The 22,414-nt window shown below is 47.3% G+C and overlaps 2 protein-coding genes across 2 annotated transcripts in view; both read right to left on the bottom strand.

The window, feature by feature from the left end:
• IL17RE (interleukin 17 receptor E) overlaps nt 1–7,640 on the bottom strand; it is a 49,325-nt gene extending 41,685 nt beyond the window's left edge. The window contains exons 1-2 of the mRNA XM_056846565.1: nt 7,601–7,640; nt 2,984–3,078 (exon numbers count right to left, since the gene is read on the bottom strand). Of these exons, the coding sequence (XP_056702543.1) occupies nt 2,984–3,078; nt 7,601–7,640 (135 nt within the window). The remainder of the gene's footprint in view (nt 1–2,983; nt 3,079–7,600) is intronic.
• A 10,929-nt stretch (nt 7,641–18,569) lies between these two features.
• On the bottom strand, nt 18,570–21,994 carry JAGN1 (jagunal homolog 1). The gene is made up of 2 exons (XM_056857912.1): nt 21,880–21,994; nt 18,570–19,043 (listed from the first exon to the last, which is right to left on the bottom strand). Exons 1-2 carry the CDS (start codon nt 21,966–21,968, stop codon nt 18,581–18,583), a joined length of 552 nt encoding a protein of 183 aa, XP_056713890.1. The 5' UTR covers nt 21,969–21,994; the 3' UTR covers nt 18,570–18,580.
• Between the last annotated feature and the right edge of the window lie 420 nt (nt 21,995–22,414).

Below are 22,414 nucleotides of genomic sequence, written 5' to 3'. Positions count from 1 at the left end.
TGCAGAGGGTCTTTGCCCCTACTGTCCCAGAGATATTCGGGGGGATTCTTTGCCACACCTCTGAGAGGACGTAGCCCTGCTTGGATGAATCATTTCCAGCCCCGAGGGGCTAAAGGTTCCAGTCAAACTATGAGCAATGTTTTCTGTCCCCGTGAGAAAAATGCAGTGCCTCGCAGGTTTGACCCATCCTAGGCTGCAGGAGCAACCCTGCCCTGACCTTATAACAACTAGGGTTTCCAGGTCCCTCTTCGCCACCGGGAGGAGGCTTTGGGGACAGAGCCTGAGGAGGGCAGGGTTTGGAAAGGGGAGGGACTCCAATGCCATAGAGTCCAACTGCCAAAGCGGCCATTTTCTCCAGGGGAACTGATCTCTATCGGCTGGCGATCAGCTGTAATAGCGGGAGATCTCCAGCTAGTACCTGGAGGTTGGCAACCCTACTTATAAGCCAAGATGAACTAGGATCAAGCACTCAAGGAGTAGCCCTCCCCATCCCAAGGACCCTGTCAGGTCCAAAGTTTTCAACAGTACCTGGAGGTTGGCAACCCTAATAACAACCCTTTGCAATAAGGCCTTGTGGTTCCCATTTTACAGAAGGGATGGCGGGGAAACTGAGGCTGAAGACACACTGGTGGGATATTGCCAAACTTGTGACGCTTCTGGCACCTGAACGGCATCTCTTGGTAGATTATACCGTGCAATCCTAAACAGAGTTCCACCCTTCTAAGCCCGCTGACTTCAGTACACGTTTCGAAGGGAGAACTCTGCTTAGGATTGCACTGTTAGTATTGAGCTCCACGGACGTGCCCTGTTATGAAACTTTTGTCACTGAAGCCAGGGCTAAGGCATAATATCCAATCATATCACTCCTAGGTGGCCCTGTGGTTATTGGCAGAGTGGTGGAATGGGGCCATCCAAAGACATGGTAAGGGGCTTCTGAAGACATGAGGGACTCCCTTGGGGCCCTGGAAACTCGATGCTTTTCAAACGTAGAGAAAAGAACCCCTCCATTCTCCCCCCCCCCAAAAAAAACCCAAGACAGCTCAATGAGGGCAGAGTATGTTCCACAGGAACTAATCAAAGGGGAAGGCCTAGGGTTGCCATCTTCCAGGTGGGGACTGGAGATCTCTTGGAATTACAACTGAGATCGGGTCCCCTGGAGAAAATGGCTTCTTGGAGGGTAGAGTTTATGGCATTTCACTAGGGTTGCCAACCTCCAGGTAGTCAACAAAAGAACTCAAATCCACTGTTAATGCAAGATTGTAAAAACCAAACAGGGCAGGCTCCCAAACTACAAGAATATCAAACCGTGTATTCAACGTCAGAACAAGTGCAAAACATCAACAAGCAGTACGGTGTGACTCAAATTTTTCCAATACTATACAATATGTACAGGCTATTTTAACACGTAAGCACACTGGCGGTTTCTCAAGTCAGACGTGAAGCAGAGTCCACTTCAAATGGGTGAGCAGAAAGTCACTTTTCAAAGTTATGGGTCTTGCCGCAGCACCACCGCAGGCAAGAACCACAAGGAAACGCTTTTCCGGATATTTCTGGCGTTTTCACCACAAAAGCATTGCAGCCCCGTTCCGAAGGGGAGCATATACTAAAAAACAAATATAAAAATAGCAAAATATATATGGAAACAAGGATGGTTAATTAACCAATCCTCTAAGCGAATTCGCGACCTTCCCAAGAAATCTGGAGAAGTTCCACGGGGAGTTTCTTTCTCTTCTTTGTTTGAGGCTGATGAAGCTGTACATAGCCTGTACATATTGTATAGTATTGTATATATTTGTGTCACACTGTACTGCTTGTTGATGTTTTGCACTTGTTCTGACGTTGAATACACGGTTTGATATTCTTGTAATTTGTGAGCCTGCCCTGTTTGGTTTTTACAATACAACCTCCAGGTAGTAGCTAGAGATTTCCCGCTATTACAACTTCTCTCCAGCCGACAGAGATCAGTTCACCTGGAGAAAAAGGCCGCTTTAGCAATTAGACTTTATGGCATTGAAGGCCCTCCCCTCCCCAAACCCTCCCCTCCTCAGGCTCCACCCCAAAAATCTCCAGGTATTTCCCAACCCAGAGCTGGCAACCCTACATTACAACCCAATGAAGCCTCTCCCCAAACGAATACACGCTATTACAACTTATCTCCAGCCGACAGAGATCGGTTCACTTATCTCCAGCCGACAGAGATCAGTTCACCTGGAGAAAAAGGCCGCTTTAGCAATTAGACTTTATGGCATTGAAGGCCCTCCCCTCCCCAAACCCTCCCCTCCCCAGCCTCAAACCCCAAATCTCCAGGAATTCCCAAACCTGGAGTTGCCAACCCTAGGGAAGGATCATTGGGCGGCCGGGGGGGGGGGGGATTGGTCTGTTTCACTGCCTGACAGCATATACGAACCTGCAGGGTGTGGGGCGCACATCCTCTGACCCCAATTTCCACCCACATACCCAACCCTTTTATATAGTAGTGGGAGGAAGAGGTAAAAAAAAATTACTTTCCTCCCCACACTCAACTTCTCAGGTTTGAGTTGAGAAGAACAGCTTCCTGCTTCAAACCACAGTGTCGGGGATTGTGCTATTGTGTGAGACTGCTGAGGTTCGGACCCAGGTGAGCAGGAAATGATTGATCCAGCCCTGAGAGATCATCTGTCTCACATGGTGGCTGGCACTAGAGGAGGAGAAGGCTTCTTGTTGAGTCTGCGTGGGAAGGATTCACGAGGTCGGAGATGGAGTTCAAACAACAACCGCGTTTATTGATGGCAGGAACCGAACTCAAGCTCCTAAGTCTCCCTTGCTTACTCCCCAACTATATACGTACACAACACCGCTCCCCTCTAAGTCCGAGCGACCCTCACTGTGCACTGGGAGCACACAAAGTCCTGGAGGTAGCTCGGCCGCGATCAATTCCGCTGGGAACGGCGCGGCGCTGAGATGGGGGACGTCGGGCGATCCGTCGTTGCCGGATCAGACTCACCCTCGGTGGCTGAGTTGTCATCCGCCGGGCTGCTGGAGGCGTCCGGCGCTGGCAGCGGCAACGTTTGCTCCGGTCGCTCCGGTTGTTCCGGCTCCCTAGTGACAGGAATCGGCAGCGGCGCTGGGACCAATGGCAAAGAGGGACCTGGCATCCCTACTAGCAGTATAAATTATAAGCAATACAGATAGTTATAGCACAGAGATTAGAGACAGGATACCTGAAGACTAACAAAAATATTTTCTGGTAGGGTAGGAGCTTTCGTGAGCCACAGCTCACTTCTTCAGATACTTGAAGAATACCTCACTTCTTCAGAGATCTTCAGATATCTTCAGAAACCTCACTTCTTCAGATATCTGAAGAAGTGAGCTGTGGCTCACGAAAGCTCATACTCTACCAGAAAATATTTTTGTTAGTCTTTAAGGTGCTACTGGACTCTTGCCCTTTTCGACTACTGCAGACAGACTAACACGGCGACCCACTGAGGATACCTGAAGGAAGTCTGGTTTTGTGAGCAGGTGCTCCTGCAAGACATGAGGCAGAGTTGTACCCTCCAGGCAGAAAGAGGCTTTATATCAGGGGTGGGGAACCTTTTTTCTGCCAAGGGCCATCTGGATACTTACAACATCATTTGTGGGCCATACAAAATTATCAGCTTAAAAATTAGCCTGCTGTATTTGGTCAAACATTTAGCCAAGAGGTATGACCGGAGACGGCTCCAAGTGTCTGCCGCATAGAGCAACTCGCTTTTGAGCTCTGCTGTCTCCAGCTGGGCCCAAGAGATTCAGGCAGGGCAGCATCCTTCTGAGCTAGAGATCTGCCAGGACCCATGAAGGGCCAGACCAAATGATTTCGCGGGCCTCATACGGCCCCCAGGCCTGACGTTCCCCACCTCTGCTTTATGTGGATGGGGGGGGCAGGGTTAAACTTCTTAACAAGAGCTTTTTCGGCTGGCTCGTTGTTTAGTTCACTTTCTCTGGCTCGTTGTTTAGTTCACTTTCTCTGGAGACCGTGCCACCTATATAGACCCCAGCCAAGCTTAAACCTACTGACATCTCCTGGCTGCAAGTCATGTGGATTCTCCTCCTCACCTCATCTGTATCTGCACACAGTCATTTCCCCATTTCCACCCACGGAGAAGTTTGTGAAGACCTGGGGAAATGGGTGGGCCCTGGGTGACCTGATTTAGCTGAGGTTTCCTGTAAGACTGAAGGTAATGGGGACATACAGAAGCAACCTGTGTGGTAAGGCCAACATTTGCATAAGCACCAGATCCAGGTGTAGGGTCCTAACTCTGGCTGGGGGTGTGTGTTCCTGGAGATTTGTGAGCATTGGACCGAGTTGGAGGAAGGAAGCGAGGAGGTTCAGCAGGGATGTTTCTTCCATGAGAAAAAGGGAAGCCTTAGAGCATCATTCTTTGCAGCCAGTCTAGGACTGTTTTTCTAGACTCTTTAGTATACCATAGAGGTCACCCTCTGAAGCTGCCATTTCGTCCTGGGGAATGATCTGGGGGTAGGATTCCCAGCTCTGGGTTGGGAAATACCTGGAGATTTTGGGGGTGGAGTCTGAGGAGGGTAGGGTTTGGAGAGGGGAGGGATTTCAATGCCATAGAGTCCAATTGCCAAAGCGGCCATCTTCTCCAGGGGAACTGATTTCTATTGCCTGGAGATCAGTTGTAATAGCAGGAGATCTCCAGCCACCACCTGGAGGTTGGCAGCCCTATCTGGGATTTAGTCTGGAGCTCAACGGTCAATCTGGGAGAACTCAAGTTTCTATCTCGAGTTTCTATCTCAAGTTTCTGTCTCTTGACAACCGTATCCAACTGCCAGAGGCATTGAAAAGGAGGGAGGGAAGCAAGGTGCCAAAACATGACCTAAGCAATTAATTTCTGAAAAAGCATTTGGACTCTAAACAGTCTATGCCAGCCAGTGTGGTGTAGTGGTTAAGAGCAGTGGAGCAATGGACCCTAATCTGGAGAACTGGGTTGGTTTCCCCACTCCTCCGCATGAAGCCAGCTGCATGACCTTGGGCTAGTCACAGCTCTCTTAGAGCTCTCTCAGCCCCACCTACCTCACAGGGTGTCTGTTGTGGGGAGGGGAAGGGAAGGTTTGATTCTCCCTTAAGTGGTGGTGAAAGTCGGCATATAAAAACCAACTCCTCCTCCTCTTCCTCTTCCTCCTCTTCTTCTTTTTAACATAAGAAAGGCCCTGCTGGATCAGACCAAGGCCCATCAAGTCCAGCAGTCTGTTCACACAGTGGCCAACCAGGTGCCTCTAGGAAGCCCACAAACAAGACGACTGCAGCAGCACCATCCTGCCTGTGCTCCATCGCACCCAAAATAATAGGCATGCTCCTCTGATACTAGAGAGAATAGGTATGCAGCATGACTAGTATCCATTCTAACTAACAGCCATGAATACCCCTCTCCTCCATGAATATGTCCACTCCCCTCTTAAAGCCCTCCAAGCTGGCAGCCATCACCACATCCTGGGGCAGGGAGTTCCACAATTTAACTATGCGTTGTGTGAAAAAATACTTCCTTTTATCTGTTTTGAATCTCTCACCCTCCAGCTTTAGCAGATGACCCTGTGTTCTAGTATTATGAGGGGGAAAACTTCTCCCTGACCACTCTCTCCAAACCATGCATATTTTTATAGGCCTCTATCATGTCTCCCCTCAGCCGCCTTCTTTCCAAGCTAAACAGCCCTAAGCGTCTTAACCCCTCCCCATAGGACAGTTGCTCTAGTCCCCTAATCATTTTGGTTGCTCTTTTCTGCACCTTCTCAAGCTCTGTAATATCCTTTTTTAGGTGTGGTGACCAGAACTGTACACAGTATTCCAAGTGTGGTCTCACCACAGATTTGTACAAGGGCAGTATGATATCAGCAGTTTTATTTTCTATTCCTCGTCTAATTATGGCCAGCATGGAATTTGCCTTTTTTACAGCAGCCGCACACTGGGTTGACATCTTCATTGAGCTATCCACTACCACCCCAAGATCCCTTTCTTGGTCTGTTGCTGCCAGCACAGATCCCATCAGTGTATATGTGAAGTTGGGATTTTTTGTCCCAATATGCATCACTTTACACTTACTCACATTGAATCTCATTTGCCATTTTAATGCCCGTTCTTCCAGTATGCAGAGATCCTTCTGGAGCTCTTCACAGTCCGATTTTGTTTTAACCACCCTAAATAATTTGGTGTCATCTGCAAACTTGGCTACTTCACTGTTTAACCCCAACTCCAGGTCATTGATGAACAGGTTGAAAACAGGTTGAAAACCTCTTCCTCCTCCTCCTCCTCTTCTTTTTTCTTCTTCTTTCTTCTAATCTGAGGTAATAATAATCAGAGAGTTAAAAAATATCACATACATTACTTCCAAAATCCTTAAAACACCCTGCAAAGTAGGTCAATATTGTTATTTTCCTGCCCCCATCTGGGCAAGGGCTGAGTAGCTTTCCATGTTTCACTGTATGGGTCAGTCATTCTCTCAGCCCACCCTACCTCACAGAGTAGTTGTGAGTAGGGTTGCCAACCTCTAGTTCAGGGGTGGGGAACGTCAGGCCCAGGGGCCGTTTCAAGCCCGCGAAATAATTTGGTCTGGCCCTTTGTGGGTCCTGGCAGATCTCTAGCTCAGAAGGATCTAAGACTGGTGAGCCGCCCCCTCCTGCGGACAGGAATAGCCTCTGTTCAAGGCAGATGTGAGTTTGTTTTGCCAAGAAAAGGAACCTTTTTTCCCCCTTGCAGAAGAGTCTTTAGCTATGGAGCTGCTAGGACCGCCGAAGAAACTGTGTTAACCCTTTCCCAGCTGGGCTGTGGAGAAACGTATTCCCTCTGTACTACAAGAGGGCTGGGGGTGGAAGTGGCGACAGTGGAGGGGTTAAAGGGGGCAGGGCAAGAATGTGTGTGTGGGGGAGCTCTTAGCCAGTGTGTCCTCATTTCATCCCTGCAGGTAGAGGTAGCAGGAGCCAGCTGTAGAATCCAGCCCTGACCATGCGGAGCAGGAGCAACTCCGGCATGTGGCTAGACGGCTATGCCCGGCTGGTGCAACAGACCATCCTGTGCCACCAGGTGGGCGAGTGTGCCACCGGTTGGATGCCTGCCTGCTCGCCCGTGCACAGGGGGTGGTCATCTGGGGCAGCTGCCTGCTTGGGGCTTGGCCAGCTAATGTTTAAGTTGATAATTTTGTATGGCCCACGAATGATGTTATAAATATCCTAATGGCCCTTGGTGGAAAAAAGGTTCCCCACCCATGCTCTAGGTGGTGACTGGAGATCTCCCACTATTACAGCTGATCTCCAGGTGATAGAGATCAGTTCCCCTGGAGAAAATGTGCACTTTGGAAGGTGGACTCTATGGCATTATACCCCATTGAAGTCCCTCCCTTCTCCTAGCCCCACCCTCCCCAGGCTCCACCCCCAAAATCTCCAGGTATTTCACAATCCGGAGCTGGCAATCCTAGTTGTGAGGATAAAAAAGAGGAGGAAGCTTCTTTGCTTCCTCACTGGGGAGAAAAGTGGGGTAATAAACACATACATGATAAATGAATAATTCCCACTTGAATAGCAGAACATCTGTTTTCTTGGAGAATTTCCATTTGAATTGACAACATAAACACACCTGGCTTGGCTTCCTCCTGGGCCTTCAACATCTGGTACATTATCAAAGATAACTATCTAGCTGTTGCTGGGGCACAATCATTATTTGTGTGTGTAAAGTGCCGTCAAGTCGCAGCCGACTTATGGCAACCCCTTTTGGGGTTTTCATGGCAAGAGACTAACAGAGGTGGTTTGCCAGTGCCTTCCTCTGCACAGCAACCCTGGTATTCCCTTGGTGGTCTCCCATCCAAATACTAACCAGGGCTGATCCTGCTTAGCTTCTGAGATCTGACAAGATCAGGCTAGCCTGGGCCATCCAGGTCAGGGCTACAATCATTATTTACTACATGCGTTTTTGCCCAGAGTGTTACTTAACCAGAGTGTCAAATTCTCTACAGTCCAGATAGCTTGGAGCCTAGGGTTGCCAACCTCCAGGTGGAACAACAGGTTCCACCCCCCCAAATTTCCAGGTATTTCCCAACCCAGATCTGGCAACCCTACTGGAGCCACTTGATATTCCTGCAGAGCCCTGAAATACATATGCCCTGCATCCTTATTTTCTAGAGAGAAAAGGGCAGAGCTGGCTGGCATCAATTCCCTTTATCCCCTTCTCAGCTGCGTGGTCAAGTTGTGTATGCCATTCCTGCAAAGGGGTGTGTGTGTGTGTGGATAGAGAAACTGAGTGTGCATCCAGCAATCCTCAAATTGCTATCACCAGCATCATAAGAGTAACAGGCAATTCTGGGCATAACAGGAACAGGAAACATTGGCGGGAAATGTGAAGGTGCTGAGCAATTTAGGAGAAAGAAACAATTATGAATGAAGCTGGACTACCATCTGGGTCAGCATGGTCGGGCATCTGCTAGGGCTAGGGCTGCCAACCTCCAGGCACCTCCAGGCACTCCAGGTATTCTCCTTGACTTCATGAATGGTATGTTATTGTTAATATGTATTTGTTAACTTTGCTAATTTTATTTATTGTACCTACCTTCTTGACTTTTCACAATGATGATGTATATTTGTTTGTGCAAATGTATTTTCTCACAGAACCTTTTGGCACACGGAAGGACTAGAAGCTTGAAAAAATTCTCCATGAAATGGAATATTTACCGGAAGCCCATTGCAGAGTGCCTTCTCCGTTGCTTTATTAAATTAATTTCTATGTATGGACTCTTATGATTCTGAGCGTTTCATGCCAGACTTTACATTTGTATAATGACCTGTTTATATATTTATGCACTTTATACTTTGTTGTATTAGACCTGTGGTCAACAATTTTTTCCAACTGCAATTGTCCTGGTGAGAAATTTTTCTCCCTATATATTTTTCTAAAAAGCATAACCTGAGTGTTGATATTTATTGCCCACATTTGGGCTGCTTTTTTTCTGTGCTTTCTTCTTTGAATTCTAACCTCCAGGCACTAGCTGGAGATCCCCTACTATTACAACTGATCTCCAGCCGATCGAGATCAGTTCACCTAGAGAAAATGGCCGCTTTGGCAATTGGACTCTATGGCATCAAAGTCCCTCCCCAAACCCCACCTTCCTCAGGCTCCGCCCTAAAAATCTCCAGGTATTTCCCAACCCGGAGCTGGCAACCCTAGCTAGGGCCTATAACTTTGAAGAGGGCCTGCCACTGGTTAGAGGTGAGTGGCCTGTCTACTCCTACCAGGAATGTCATGTCTCAGGAGATTCAGGCGATCTCCCATTCCTATAAGCAGAGGCACTGGAAGGAATGGCCTGTTACTCTCTCGTACTTCTTCTGGCCCTGTCAGAGCCAATGGGGCTTAAAGGAGAGTGGAACCGTTAACACCCATTCCCATTGCTTGCTCTTGTGAACATCAGGGGGAAATGGAGGGGCCAGAATGGTGTCCTGCAGCATCACGTCTGGCTTTGTTGAGAGGTTATACCTATTTGGCAAAGAGCCCCGTGGCGCAGAGTTGTAAGCTGCAATACTGCAGTCAAAGCTCTGCTCGCTACCTGATGGAAGTTGGTTTCAGGTAGCCGATCATCCTCCCGAGATCAGTAAAATGAGTACCCAACTTGCTGGGGGTGGGGGTGGTAAAATGTGGACGACTGGGGAAGGCAATGGCAAACCACTCCATAAAAATAGTCTGCTTAGTAAACGTCGTGATGTGACATGAACCCATGAGTCAGTAATGATCTGGTGCTTGCACGGGGGGACTACCTTTAACCTTTACCTATTTTAATTATTTGTTTTAAACGCTAAAGCTGATAAGAGGCCTGGACCATCTGTTTTATCTAAATAGCCTCTCGACTCTAGACAGGACTGCTTGGCTGTTTGCCAGAGCTCTAGTCCTTTATTCTGGAATACAATTTACCAGCATGGAGAAGTCTGAAGTTTCTTGGACATGCAGGTTTACGGTTCAGCTGGGCAGATTTAGGAAATTAGAGGAGGATCAGTGTCCTTGGTGTTATGAAGTCATTTCTAGCGTGACCTGAAATTGACATCATCATGTCGGGTGATGTTCTAGAATTCACCCCAAACTCTGTGATTAGACCACAGAGTGCTGGGCGAATGCTGTTGCATAACCCTGGCACAATGATGTCACTTCTGTTACTAAAGGAGGTGCAAATCAGCCAAACTGAGCAGGTATAATTATATTCATTTAGGGTTGCCAGCTCTGGGATGAGAAATACCTGGATATTTTGGGGGTGGAGCCTGGGGAGGGCGGGCTTGGGGAAGGGAGGGACTTCAACAGGGTATAATGCCTGAAGTCGCAGCTGACTTATAGCAACTCGGAAGGGGTTTCAAGGCAAGAGATATTCAGAGGTGGTTTGCCATTGCCTACCTCTGCATAGCGACCCTGGTATTCCTTGATGGTCTCCCATCCAAGAACGAACCAGGACCGACCCTGCTTAAGCTTCTGAGATCTGTCGAGATCAGGCTAGCCTGGGCGATCCAGGTCAGGGCTATCTGTATTTACTACGGTTGCCAGCCACGGTTTAGGAAATACCTGAAGATTTTGGGGGTAGAGCCTGAGGAGGGCAGGGTTTGGAGAGAGGAGGGACTTCAATGTCGTAGAGTCCAATTGCCAAAGTGGCCATTTTCTTCAGGGGAATGGGTTTCTGTCGCCTGGAGATCAGATGTAACAGTGGGAGATCTCCAGCCACCACCTGGAGGTTGGCAACCCTAATATTTACAAAACTAATATTTAAAGGGTTGCCAAGCTCCAGGTACTAGCTGGAGATCTCCTGCTGTTACAACTGATCTCCAGCCGACAGAGATCAGTTCCCCTGGAGAAAATTACCGCTTTGGCAATTGGACTCTGTGGCATTGAAGTCCCTCCCCTCCCCAAACCCCGCCCTCCTCAGGCTCCGCCCCAAAAACCTCCCGCCGGTGGCAAAGAGGAACCAGGCAACCCTAAATATTTAGGAACCATTGAATGCTAGTAGCAATTTGAATTGTTGTCGTAGGACTAATCTTGTAGTACAATTATTAGTCAATTTGTTATTATTGGGTTCCTTCCTCTTCCTACTGAGCAGTGTTTAATTTCTAAAATGAGATAAGCCACGGTTCAAGCCTGCCTGGAAATCTGGCTCCGAGGCCATTGCTTCTTCCAGAGATGTGGGTGTGAGCTGTGATTTCCCCCATGCCTACACCCACAGACATCTCGATCTGTGGCAGGCAGCCCACAAGTTGTGCCATCTCGTGCCGACTTCCCACGGCGCCAGCTCATCCTGAGAGCCTGCCCACGCCCACAGGATTCAGCCTGCAACCTGGCTTTTGGTGTGTTAACTGCAAACGTTACAAGTAGCCAGAATTTTATCTTCTTGGTGACACGGTAGATTTGCAAAGCCGGGAGGTAGTCCAGCTGTGAAGAGAGTGCTACCATACCAGAATGTCACCTGGAGAAAATGGCCGCTTTGCCAATTGGACTCTATGCCATTAAAGTCCCTCCCCTCTCCAAACCCCGTCTTCAGGCTCCACTCCAAAAGCCTCCCGCCGTTGGCGAAGAGGGACCTGGCACCCCTAGGAGGACTGGGGAAACCAACCCGGTTCACCAGAACAGAGTCCGCTGCTCATGTGGAGAAGTGGGGAATCAAACCCGATTCTCCAGATTAGAGTCCACCGCTCTCAGCCACTACACTACACTGGCTCCATTTGTAATCCACATATACAAGTTCATTCAACTCAGTTATGTCAGTCCTGAATTACTCTTATGAACAAATAAGTGACTAGAAACAGATAGTTGCCCACAACTAGGAAAATATTTAATACAGCTTTAACTCTTGATCCTTGATTTTTCTTTTCATAAAGAATAACGTGCAGAGAAAATATCAAGAATGAACATTGAAATAATAGCAGACTGTTTACAGTGTATTGGATATCAATGTTTGCCCAGCAAAATGTGAATAGTTACTTAAGGTGTGTGAGAATCAATTACCGGTATCCCTACCCTAGTAAAGATATCTGCTTATCAAAAATCCAACAGAAAATGCTCAGAAGCCGAATAATATTTGATTCCCTGCTTGTGTATATAACTAATTAATCGTTCACATTTAATATGAATACTTCCTGTTTAATCCTTGAGTGAAGTTTAGGATTTATGAGTTTTATTTCAATTAAGATTTCTTATGCATTGTATATTAATTTAGGATATGCATACACTGTTAACATTTATGACGTTAATAATGTTCATGTTTACATTTGATATGTGTTTGTTTATTTATTTATTTTTAAAGATCAGTGGGTCTATGTGCAGCATATGTATACCAAAGGCATAAATCCCTTCACCCCCTGAACTAGGACCGCCAACCTTTTTGAGCCTGTGGGAATTCTGACACAGCATGGTGGGCACAGCAGCAAAGTGGCATGGTGGGAGTAGTAGCAAAATGGCTGCTGCAGGAGGCGGAGTCAGCCACAAAGGGATTGACGCAGCTTAACTTCAGTAATACAGTGTAGATCCTTGTTCTGTGGTGGCAGCTGCTGTCAAAGTAACATTTTTTAAAATCTGCACAGCTAATTATATCTCCAATAGTCAATAGGGTTGCCAACATACAGGTAACAGCAGAAGATCTCCTGCTATTACAACTGATCTCCAGATGATAGAGATTAGTTCACCTGTAGAAAACGGCGGCTTTGGCAATTGGACTCTATGGCACTGAAGTCCCTCCCCCCCAAATCCTGCCCTCCTCAGGCTCCGCCCCCAAAACCTCCTGCTGATGGCAAAGAGGGACCTGGCAACTCTAATAGTCAATCTAAAGCCCTGCTGGGTAAAAGCCCTACCTGGTCCCACCCATTTCCTGAAAACACATGGTGTGCACCAGAAAACATGTCAGCAGGTGCCATGACGCCCATGGTCACCATGTTGGGGACCCCATGCTAAACACTGTGCCTGTTTGTCCTACCCTAGTAATATAGCTGGAGTAATTATTAGGGTTGTCAGGTCCCTCTTCACCGCCGGTGGGAGGTTTTTGGGGCAGAGCCTGAGGAGGGCGGGGTTGGCGATGGGAGGGATTTAAATGCCATAGAGACCAATTGCCAAAGCGGCCATTTTCTCCAGGGGAACTGGTCTCTTATCAGCTGGAGATCAGTTGTAATAGCAGGAGATCTCCAGCTAGTACCTGGAGATTGGCAACCCTAGTATTATGTGGCGGATAGAAGGCAGTATGGTATAGCCTGATCTCATCAGATCTCAGAAGCTGAACAGAGTCAGTACTTGGAAGGGAGACCCCCCCCCAAGAAAGACTCTGCAGAGGAAGGCAAACCACCTCTGCTTCTCACTTGCCTTGAAAGCCACTTGCTGGGGTCGCCATAACTCAGCTGTGACTTGTCAGCACTTTACACAGTCAATTATGTGGAATCAAAATCACAATTGCCACAAGAAACGCTCTGGAAATACCTTGCTCTTGTTTGCAATCAAATCTTAAACCAGCAAAGCTCACAAGAAATCTCAACTCAGTTCTGAAGATTTTGATTTGGAAGCTATGCCAATTTCAGTTCCACATTTTAAAATTTTATCACCAAGCAAAAGGTGACTGCAAGCTAAAATTTGGGCTGGAAAAAAAGTATTGGGGTTGGGAAAATATCTTTGCAAGGCAGGGCTTTTCTTTAAGCGTGTTAGAAAACTACGGCAAATAAACTCCAAGCCTGCTGATAAGGGAAGGTTAATTATTGGCAAAAAAACGTGGTCGATTTAATTTAACGTGATTTGCCTTAATCTTGGTTTAAAATGAACAAACACCCCTTTAATTAAAAAAGATTAAGATGTGCAAAGGGGAAGGGATCCAGAACAAGAAAAGAACATACTGGAAAACAGTTGGCTTATTGATGGAAAGTTAAGCAAGCAAGGCTTGTTTTAAAGCACATTGCTATTTAGGCTATAAGTACTGAGTCTCAAAACATATGAAAGATTCCAGAAAAGAAGAGGGGAGCAGTAGCCTTGTTTGCATAAAGATTTGAACATGCAGCTGTAATCCTATGTGCAGCATCCACCATTGGGTTCACTCATGACCCCTTTCCTAAGGTTGCCAACAGATCTGAAGGAAAATGCCCTGTCCTTTTGACAGAGGCTTAACGTGTAGAAATGGCAAGCTGAAGCTTTTCGTGGCATGGAGCCTTAACATCACCTAGTAAATAATACCCTGACTTGGCCCAGACTGGCCCAATCTCATCAGACCTTGGAAGCTAAACAGATAGGGTTGACAACCTCCAGGTGGTGGATGGCGATCTCCCACTATTACAATTGATCTCTAGCCAATGGAGATGAGCACATCTGGAGAAAATGGCTGCTTGGAAAGGTGGACTCTATGGAATTATACCCCACTGAAGTCCCTCGCCTGCCCAAACCCTGCCCTCCCCAGGCTCCACCCCCAAAATCTCCAGGTATTTCCCAGCCCGGAGCTGGCAACCCTATAAACAGAGTCCGCCTTGGTTAGTACTCGGAGACCACCAAGGAATACCAGGGTCGCTATGCAGAGGCAGGCAATGCCCAACCACCTCTATGCATTTCTTGCCTTGAAAACCCCACGAGGAGTGTCTTGGCAGCATTTTGCACCACTAGTAAATAATGTCCCATTCAGCCTCTATTAAAGGGACAGGATATTTTTTTCCAGGCAGTTGGCAGCCCTATCTGGGGGGTGGGGGTGGCTCCAAATGTGTGCTTGTCCCTATCAATTGTAAAATAAAATGCAATACATAATGTAAAAAACACTTCACAATTATCTGCTCACTGATTCTTACAAAACAGTCTTATGAGGTAGGCTGAGCTGAGGGAATGGCTTGGGCAACGCTTCACACATGGAAATCCACTTGTCTTCAGCAAATGGAGTAGAACATCTGAACGGTTTCCATTACAATTTCTTTGCTACTGGGTGTGTCAGCGACGAGGAGACATGTGTGCATTAAGATATATCCTCTTGATTACTTTGTCATTACTTTAGCCATCTAAGCTGTTATGTTTCCATATTGCCTAAACTCGGTGTGCATTAGGCCCGAGACAAGCCCAGACACAGATGTAGATCCGATCCATTTGATAATATCCATCGTAGCATTTCTCCGTATCAAGATGCTTTGTTCTGACTTGTATGTGAATGGGCATGGGCACGGGCATGTGTATGTTAATTTTTTGTATTGTTTAAAATGATAAAACTTTTTTTTAAAAGATGCTTTGTTCTGACTGAGAGATATGAAGAAGTTTCTGAAAACTGGGACAGCTTGTTGCCCCAGATCAGATTTCCGTATGTTCCTGATCCCAGCTGCGCCTTCATTAAAATTCTTTGTGCTGAAGTGAATTTCAGATAAATATTCCTGATTTGCTGTTCTCCACAAGGAGTCTTGTAGACTGAAGAATGCTTTTATAATCATGGCTTTCCTTACTGGGACTGCGGCTGGTTGTGTTTCACTCTGTTTCCATGAACTCAGACCAGCAAATTTGTTTAAATATACCGTACTTTTTTTTTTTTTTTTACCAATGGGGAACCAAAGCAGATTATAACCTCATTTTCCCCTCCTCCGTTTTATGTTCACAAAACAACCCTATAAAATAGGTTAGGCTGAGCAGAATGACTAGCCCAAGATTACCTAGCAAACTTCCATGGCAGAGTAAGGATTCAAACCTGCACCTCCCAGATCCTAGTCTAACCACAACAGCATCCGGGCTCTCTTTATTAAAAAGATTTAACCTAGACGAAAGCAGGTGATGACTTTGCCTGCGTTAATATATATTTTTATCCTTTTAAAAATTCCAAGTACATTCCCTGATGTAGGCATTTTTCCTCTCTAAAGCTAGGGTTGCCAACCTCCAGGTACCAGCTGGAGATCTCCTGCTATTACAACTGATCTCCAACCAATAGAGATCACTTCGCCTGGAGAAAATGGCCGCTTTGGCAATTGGACTCTATGGCACTGAAGTCCCTCCCCTCCCCAAACCCTCCCCTCCTCAGGCGCCTCCCCCAAAACCTCCCGCCGATAGCAAAGAGGGACTTGCCTTGAAAGTCTCCCACTGGGGTCACCATAAGTCAGCTGTGACTTGACAGCACTTTACATACACAAGGAGTAAATCGACCAGGGGTGTCAAACATATGGCCCATGGGCCGGATCCGGCCCCTTGAGAGCTCCTGTCCAGCCCACGAGGCAGCCACCTCCCTCCCTAGTCCCAATCTGGGCTAGCAAGCCTGCTGTGAGTTCGTCAGCTGAGGCAGCCACACACCCCCACTTAGGGTTGCCAGGTCCCTCTTCACCACTGGTGGGAGGTTTTTTGGGGGGAGCCTGAGGAAGGCAGGGTTTGGGGAGGGACTTTGATGCCATAGAGTCCAATTGCCACACCGGCCATTTTCTCCAGGTGAACTGATCTCTATCAACTGGAGATCAGTTGTAATAGCAGTTCTTCAGCTAGTACCTGGAGGTTGGCAACCCTACCCCCACTCCCTCTACTGATCTGGGCTGGCAAGGCCCGGCATGGCCTGACCAAGTGACATTAATGTCATATCCGGCCCTCATAACAAATGAGACATTGTGGCAGTTCCTGGTACTCTTAAATCTGCACTGAACTATTTGTGTATATACGGTGAATATAGGTATTAAAGCTGGAAGCCCTGTGATAATCTTGGGAGTCACCTCAGGGCTAGGGATTAGGGAAGTGGCTGAACTGGTTCAGCTCCTAGTCCTGTGATAATGGGGATGCTTATTTGTTTTTGATGGGACGACTGTCCTCACCTTCTATCACAACCTGAGCTCTGGGGTGGGTTAGCTGTAAATAAACAAAATATGGGGAAATCGTGTCCAGGTTTTTGCCTCCGGGTTCCAAACAGCAAGTCAAACGCATCGACGTGAAGTCTCCATAGGAAAAGTGCAAAGGAGGGACAGCGACAGAAACCATGGGGAACAGATAAGCAACAAAGAAAGCAGGTATTGCTGTGGCATTTCGTAGCAGCTAAGAGTCGAAACCACTGCCAGTTGAGAGGAGAGAAAGCTACGGCACGCACACAAAAGCAAAGAACAGAAAACCATGGGTGGGAAGTAACTTAAATTTAAAGAAGAGTGGGTGGGGAAAGTTTCAGGTATAAAAGCATAAAATGTTAAAACATACTGGAGGGTATGTATATATATATATATCAATATATCTATCTATGTATCTATCTATCTCAATATATATTGATACGTGATTTTGTGAATACATAATAAATTTAATACAAACACAAAATTTATATAAATTGTTTGTATTAAATTTATTGTGTATTATTCACAAAATATCAATTGAATTATTATTCAAAAGTATCAATATTAGCCCATGATTTCATGTTGATTCCTTACCTTTTGGATACCTTATTCTAGTTTTATAGGGTTACGGTTTTGCCCCCTTTTTGTTGTGGCATACCTATACCAGTCACGATGCATCCCTATTCTCTCCAGTATCAGAGGAGCATGCCTATTATATTAGGTACTGTGGAACACAGGCAGGATGCTGCTGCTGCAGTCATCTTGTTCGGGGGCTTCCTAGAGGCACCTGGTTGGAAACTGTGTGAACAGACTGCTGGACTTGATGAGCCTTGGCCTGATGTTCTTATGTAAGAAGGAATCTGCAGTCGCTAGGTTCAGCCAAGACACCCACCCCTCACAAAAGACCCACAAGGACGACTCTCCAGTTCAGCTCTTTATTTGGTACTGAAGCACATAGGAGGGATGCTGAAATTCAGTGCCTGGGATGGAGGAGGTAGCCCCTGTCGCTGGGGTGGGGGACGGGACAGGGATGGGCAGGCGCACCTGTGCTGCCTGAGGAAAAGGGAATGTTTGAACAGGGATGGAATCCTAAAGCAGCGCTGGTCTGCGTGACCACGGAAAGCAGGCCAGGTTCGGAGCCACAGCACCAGTCCCACAAACCAGTCCTCTGTGGGTGAGCAAAGAGGAAAAGCGTAGCATGACAACATCTGGCTGGAAGCCATGTTCTTCCTGGCCAAAATCAGCAGCTCAAGAGGTCTTCTTCCCCCATAGCAAAGAGGCCCGTCCGGGGGAGGGGGGAGAATCACTGCACAGGAGCAGGTCTCTCTCTATGGGGCTGGGGCCTAGAGCATTCCCTATCGAGAGTTCTAGGATGACCAAATGCAAGGGATCCTGGCCTCAACGTGAAATATTGTCCCACCCGACTAGTATCTCACAGACTACAGTACAGCTAAAGAGAATGGCAATAATCAGTCTTTTTAAGGTTGGAGATGTCTTTGCAATCCACTCATCGTGAGCTCCCAGCATCTTCAGCAGCGTAAGGATGACATCTTACCCAATGGCACTGGATGCCTCTCCTGAAGGCAGAAGATCCCTTAAGTCCCTCCCAAGGAAAGCTGACCAAACTGGGAGTCTTCCAGCCCTAGATGGAAGATACCAAGATATGGCTCAGCTTTCACTTAGCATGCACAGGGCCTTTGGTATCTCTTGCCTGAACGGGGATGACAACGAACCCATTCCACCTTTGTCTGAGTCAGGCACCTCCAGCTCCCAGCCCTGAGGCAATGTCCCACCCGCACACAAACTCCGGGCCATTTCTTCACTTCTTCTTCTTCTCCTGCGTGCTGGTGAACCAGGAGTCCAGCAGCTTCTTGCTGTAGTAGAGCTGCCAGCCGTGAACCTGCACGGCGATCACGACCAGCAAGTACATCACCGAGACAGCGGAGAAGCCAAAGATGAAGCGGTAGGCCTTGCCGTGGCGGTAGAGCTGCTGGGCCATCGGGAACATCTCCATGCTGCCGTAGATGAGAGGCGCTATCGAGAAGAGGCCCGTGCTGATCATGGAGAGCACCAGGTAACTGATGTTGTTCCGGGGAAAGGAGAGGAGGCCGAACAGCGAAGGGATGATGCTCAGCAAGTACGGGTACTCCCACTGGTAGGGCATGGCCACCTGGTCGTGGGGCAGCCACTTGAAGTGGGCGACGCACATCTGCGCCGCCACCAGCAGCCACAGCGCCACTTGCATGTAGATCAACTTCTTAATCTCAGACTTGAGGGACACACTGCAGGGAGGAGAAAGAGAGGTGATGCTGGAGATCCAAGGGCCCGTGCAAAAGGTGATCACAAACATTTAAACTGTGGAACTCCCTGCCTCAGGATGTGGTGATGGCTGCCCACCTGAAAGGCTTTAAGAGGGGAGTAGACATGTTCATGGAGGACAGGGCTATCCATGGCTACTAGTCAAAATGAATACCAGTCATGATTCATACCTCTTCTCTCCAGTATCAGAGGAGCATGCCTATTATATTAGGAGCTATGGAACACAGGCAGGATAATGCTGCTGCAGTCGTCTGGTTTGTGGCCTTCCTAGAGGCATCTGGTTGGCTACTGTGTGAACAGACTCCTGGACTCAATGGGTCTTGATCTGATCCAGCAGGGCTTTTCTTATGTTCTTAACATTTAACTGTTGTTCTTATGTCTTTGTATTTTAGCTCTGGTTTTAATGATCTGAGTTTTTTGGCAGGATGCTTTTAAAATGGGATTTTATTATGTATGTTTTAATTTGTTAGCTGCCTTGGGGGCCCTTGTGAGGACAAAAAGGGGGGATTATACATTTTGTAAAATAAACAAAGCTAACTAAACAAAACACGGAGCCTGTATAGTGGACAACAACACTGCCATTGTAAGCAGAGGTATACCCTTTAAGGTCATTGACGTTAACGGGCTTAGAAAGGCGGAACTCGGTTTAGGATTTCATTATAGATCAAGGAGATCTGGAGAAGAAGCACAAGGCCAGGAGCTGAGAAGCCTAAAACAAGAAGTTAACCTTTCAGATTTTAGACATCATGCTGCAGTCCACAGCCTTTCATGTTTGGGGAGGGGGGAAGGTGCACCAGGAACAAAGGTTTGTAAGTGGTACAGCGCAAGACAGGACCTTATCTTGGGCCACTCACAGTAAAATCCTAAACAGTCCACTGTATCACCTCTAAACTCTACTACCTCATCATGCTGCATGAATGTGTACACCAAGCCTTGTTTTATGCGCCAACAGAACAATGAAATAATGAACTTTCCATGATAAAATCCCCAACCTGATAAGTCTATCTTTCTCAATACTATTTATAACCAAGCATTTCTGGAGGCGGAAACTGACGTCAAGTTGCAGCAAAACCAAAAAGATCACCCCTGGCACCTTAAAAACTAATTGACATATTGTAGCATAACATTTTGTGGACTTAAAAGATAGAGATGCCAACTGTGAGAAAAAAGTCCTGTCCGTTTAAACAGGGGCTTAATGGGATTTTTTTTTTTACCTCCATGCCAGGAAAAGTCGCAGGTGCCCATTTCCACATATTAAGCCTTTATAAAAGGGACGGGTCATTTTCCTGCAGGCCACTTGGCAAATTTAGCTACAGCCCTTAGCTTCAGTTATGAAGTGAAACTTCAATCAGTATCCATACATACACATAGAACTGTGGGGTTAAAAAGACCATGAAATACAAGAGGTAGCCTATCACATATGCCTTCATAACTGACAGGACAAGATAAGCAGAGTGAGCACAGAGAATGACTGAAGTCTCCCAATTTATGTAATGTGATTTAATACCTGGAGCAGCTAAGGAGCATTTCCGTTTAAGCCTAAACTTCACTTACAAGTACAGAAAAAACAAGACGACACTGGCAAGACTATAACTGATTGCGGAATCTTCTTCCTTTCCTTTTACTCTCTCCTGCATCACTACAGTTGCCAATCTCCAGGTGACAGCTGGAGATTTCCCGCTACTACAACTGATCTCCAGGTGACAGAGATCAGTTCACCTGGAGAAAACGGCCGCTTTGGAAGGTGGACTCTATGGCATTATACCCCACTGAAGTCCCGTCCCTCCCCAAACCCCGCCCTCTTTAGGCTCCACCCCCACAAATCTCCAGGAATTTCCCAACCTGGAGCTGGCAACCCTACACATCACAGATTAGCCAGGGTACACACATGAGCTTACATAAAGTGAGCATGCACCAATGCACAGCTTGCTTTGTGACAGTACCCCAGAGATCTCCCGGTAATAATTGGCTTCCAGGCTGCCAGGGAAGGAATTTCTGCCTAGCTACAAGCCTGCTCTGTGCACTGGGTCAATGGGCTAAGAGCCATGGAGTGCCAGAGTGAACGATAAACAATGATAGGAAAACCTATCCTGGTTCTTTTTTTATTGTTACTTTACTTTTTTTTGTTTTATTGTTATAATCTTCTTTTTTGTATGTTATAAAACTTAATAAAAAAATTTAAAAACAAAAAAAACAAAAAAAACAATGATAGGAAAAACTGGATGAAACGGCAACTGTACCGAGTCGCCTTTCTGACTGTAATGCAATCAGATATGCATAACTTGATGTATCGTCATAACTTGAATTTGGATAAATCTCTCTTCCCCAGTACAATCGGGACTCAGAGATTTCTGCCCATTAGGGCCTCTGAGCCAGCAGCTGCAAATAAACTGTTTTCTTGATAACGATCTTGGGCCTCCCTCTCCCCCGCGAACCCCCTGTTTTACTGCAACAGCTTCTCCCTCCCCCGGATAGAAATAGCAACTAGGATCGCCAACTCCGGGTTGGGGAAATTCCTGGAGATTTGGGACCACAACCTTGAAAAAGTGGAGTTAGGTTAGGGGGGGGGAGGAGGGGAGCTCCGCAAGCACGCGAGGCCAGAGTCGATCCTCGAAAGCTGCCATCTTCTCCACTGGAACTGATCTCTGCCGCCTGGAGCGCAGTTGCAATTCCGGGAGGCGCCAAGCCCCCACCTGGAGGTTGGCAACCCTGGGGAGGGACGAAGCAAACAGCCCCTCGGTGCCATGCAGGTATCAGCACCCCCAATTGCACGCTGCACGCTCTCCCGCCCTACCCTACCTCATCTGGTAATGCTCGGCCACGCGCTCCCGGTGTCGGAAATCGCTGCCGTCGGTCCCCGCGGCTCGGGGCCCCGCGCGGGCAGCCATCTTCACCGAAGGGCGGAAGGCAGGCGTCAGGGAACGGGGAGAGCCAGGCGCGCATGCGCAGAAGCCCCCGCGCGCCTTCCCTCAGTCGCCCCATCTCCCCCTTCTATGGACGCCGTCTCTAGGACTTCGGAGGATACGACTCTATGGTTAATGAATATGGTTACTATTTTGAAGTGTAAGGACGTGTCACCGGCCACCAAGGCTAGATGAATTCATGCCATCGTATTCTCTATGACCATGCATGGGTGTGAGAGCGGGACAGTGAAGAAAGCTGATAGGAAGAAAGTAGATTCCTTTGAAATGTGGTGTTGGAGGAGAGGGTTACGGATACCGTGGATGACCAAAAAACAACAAATCAGTGGGTTCTAGATCAAATCAAGCCTAAACTGACCCTAGAAGCTAAAATGACTAAACTGAGGCTATCGTATTTTGGTCACGTCATGAGA

The sequence above is a fragment of the Euleptes europaea genome, chromosome 1, assembly GCF_029931775.1.
Source record: "Euleptes europaea isolate rEulEur1 chromosome 1, rEulEur1.hap1, whole genome shotgun sequence".
NCBI lineage: Eukaryota > Metazoa > Chordata > Lepidosauria > Squamata > Sphaerodactylidae > Euleptes > Euleptes europaea.
This window is presented reverse-complemented; position numbering and strand designations above follow the sequence as displayed.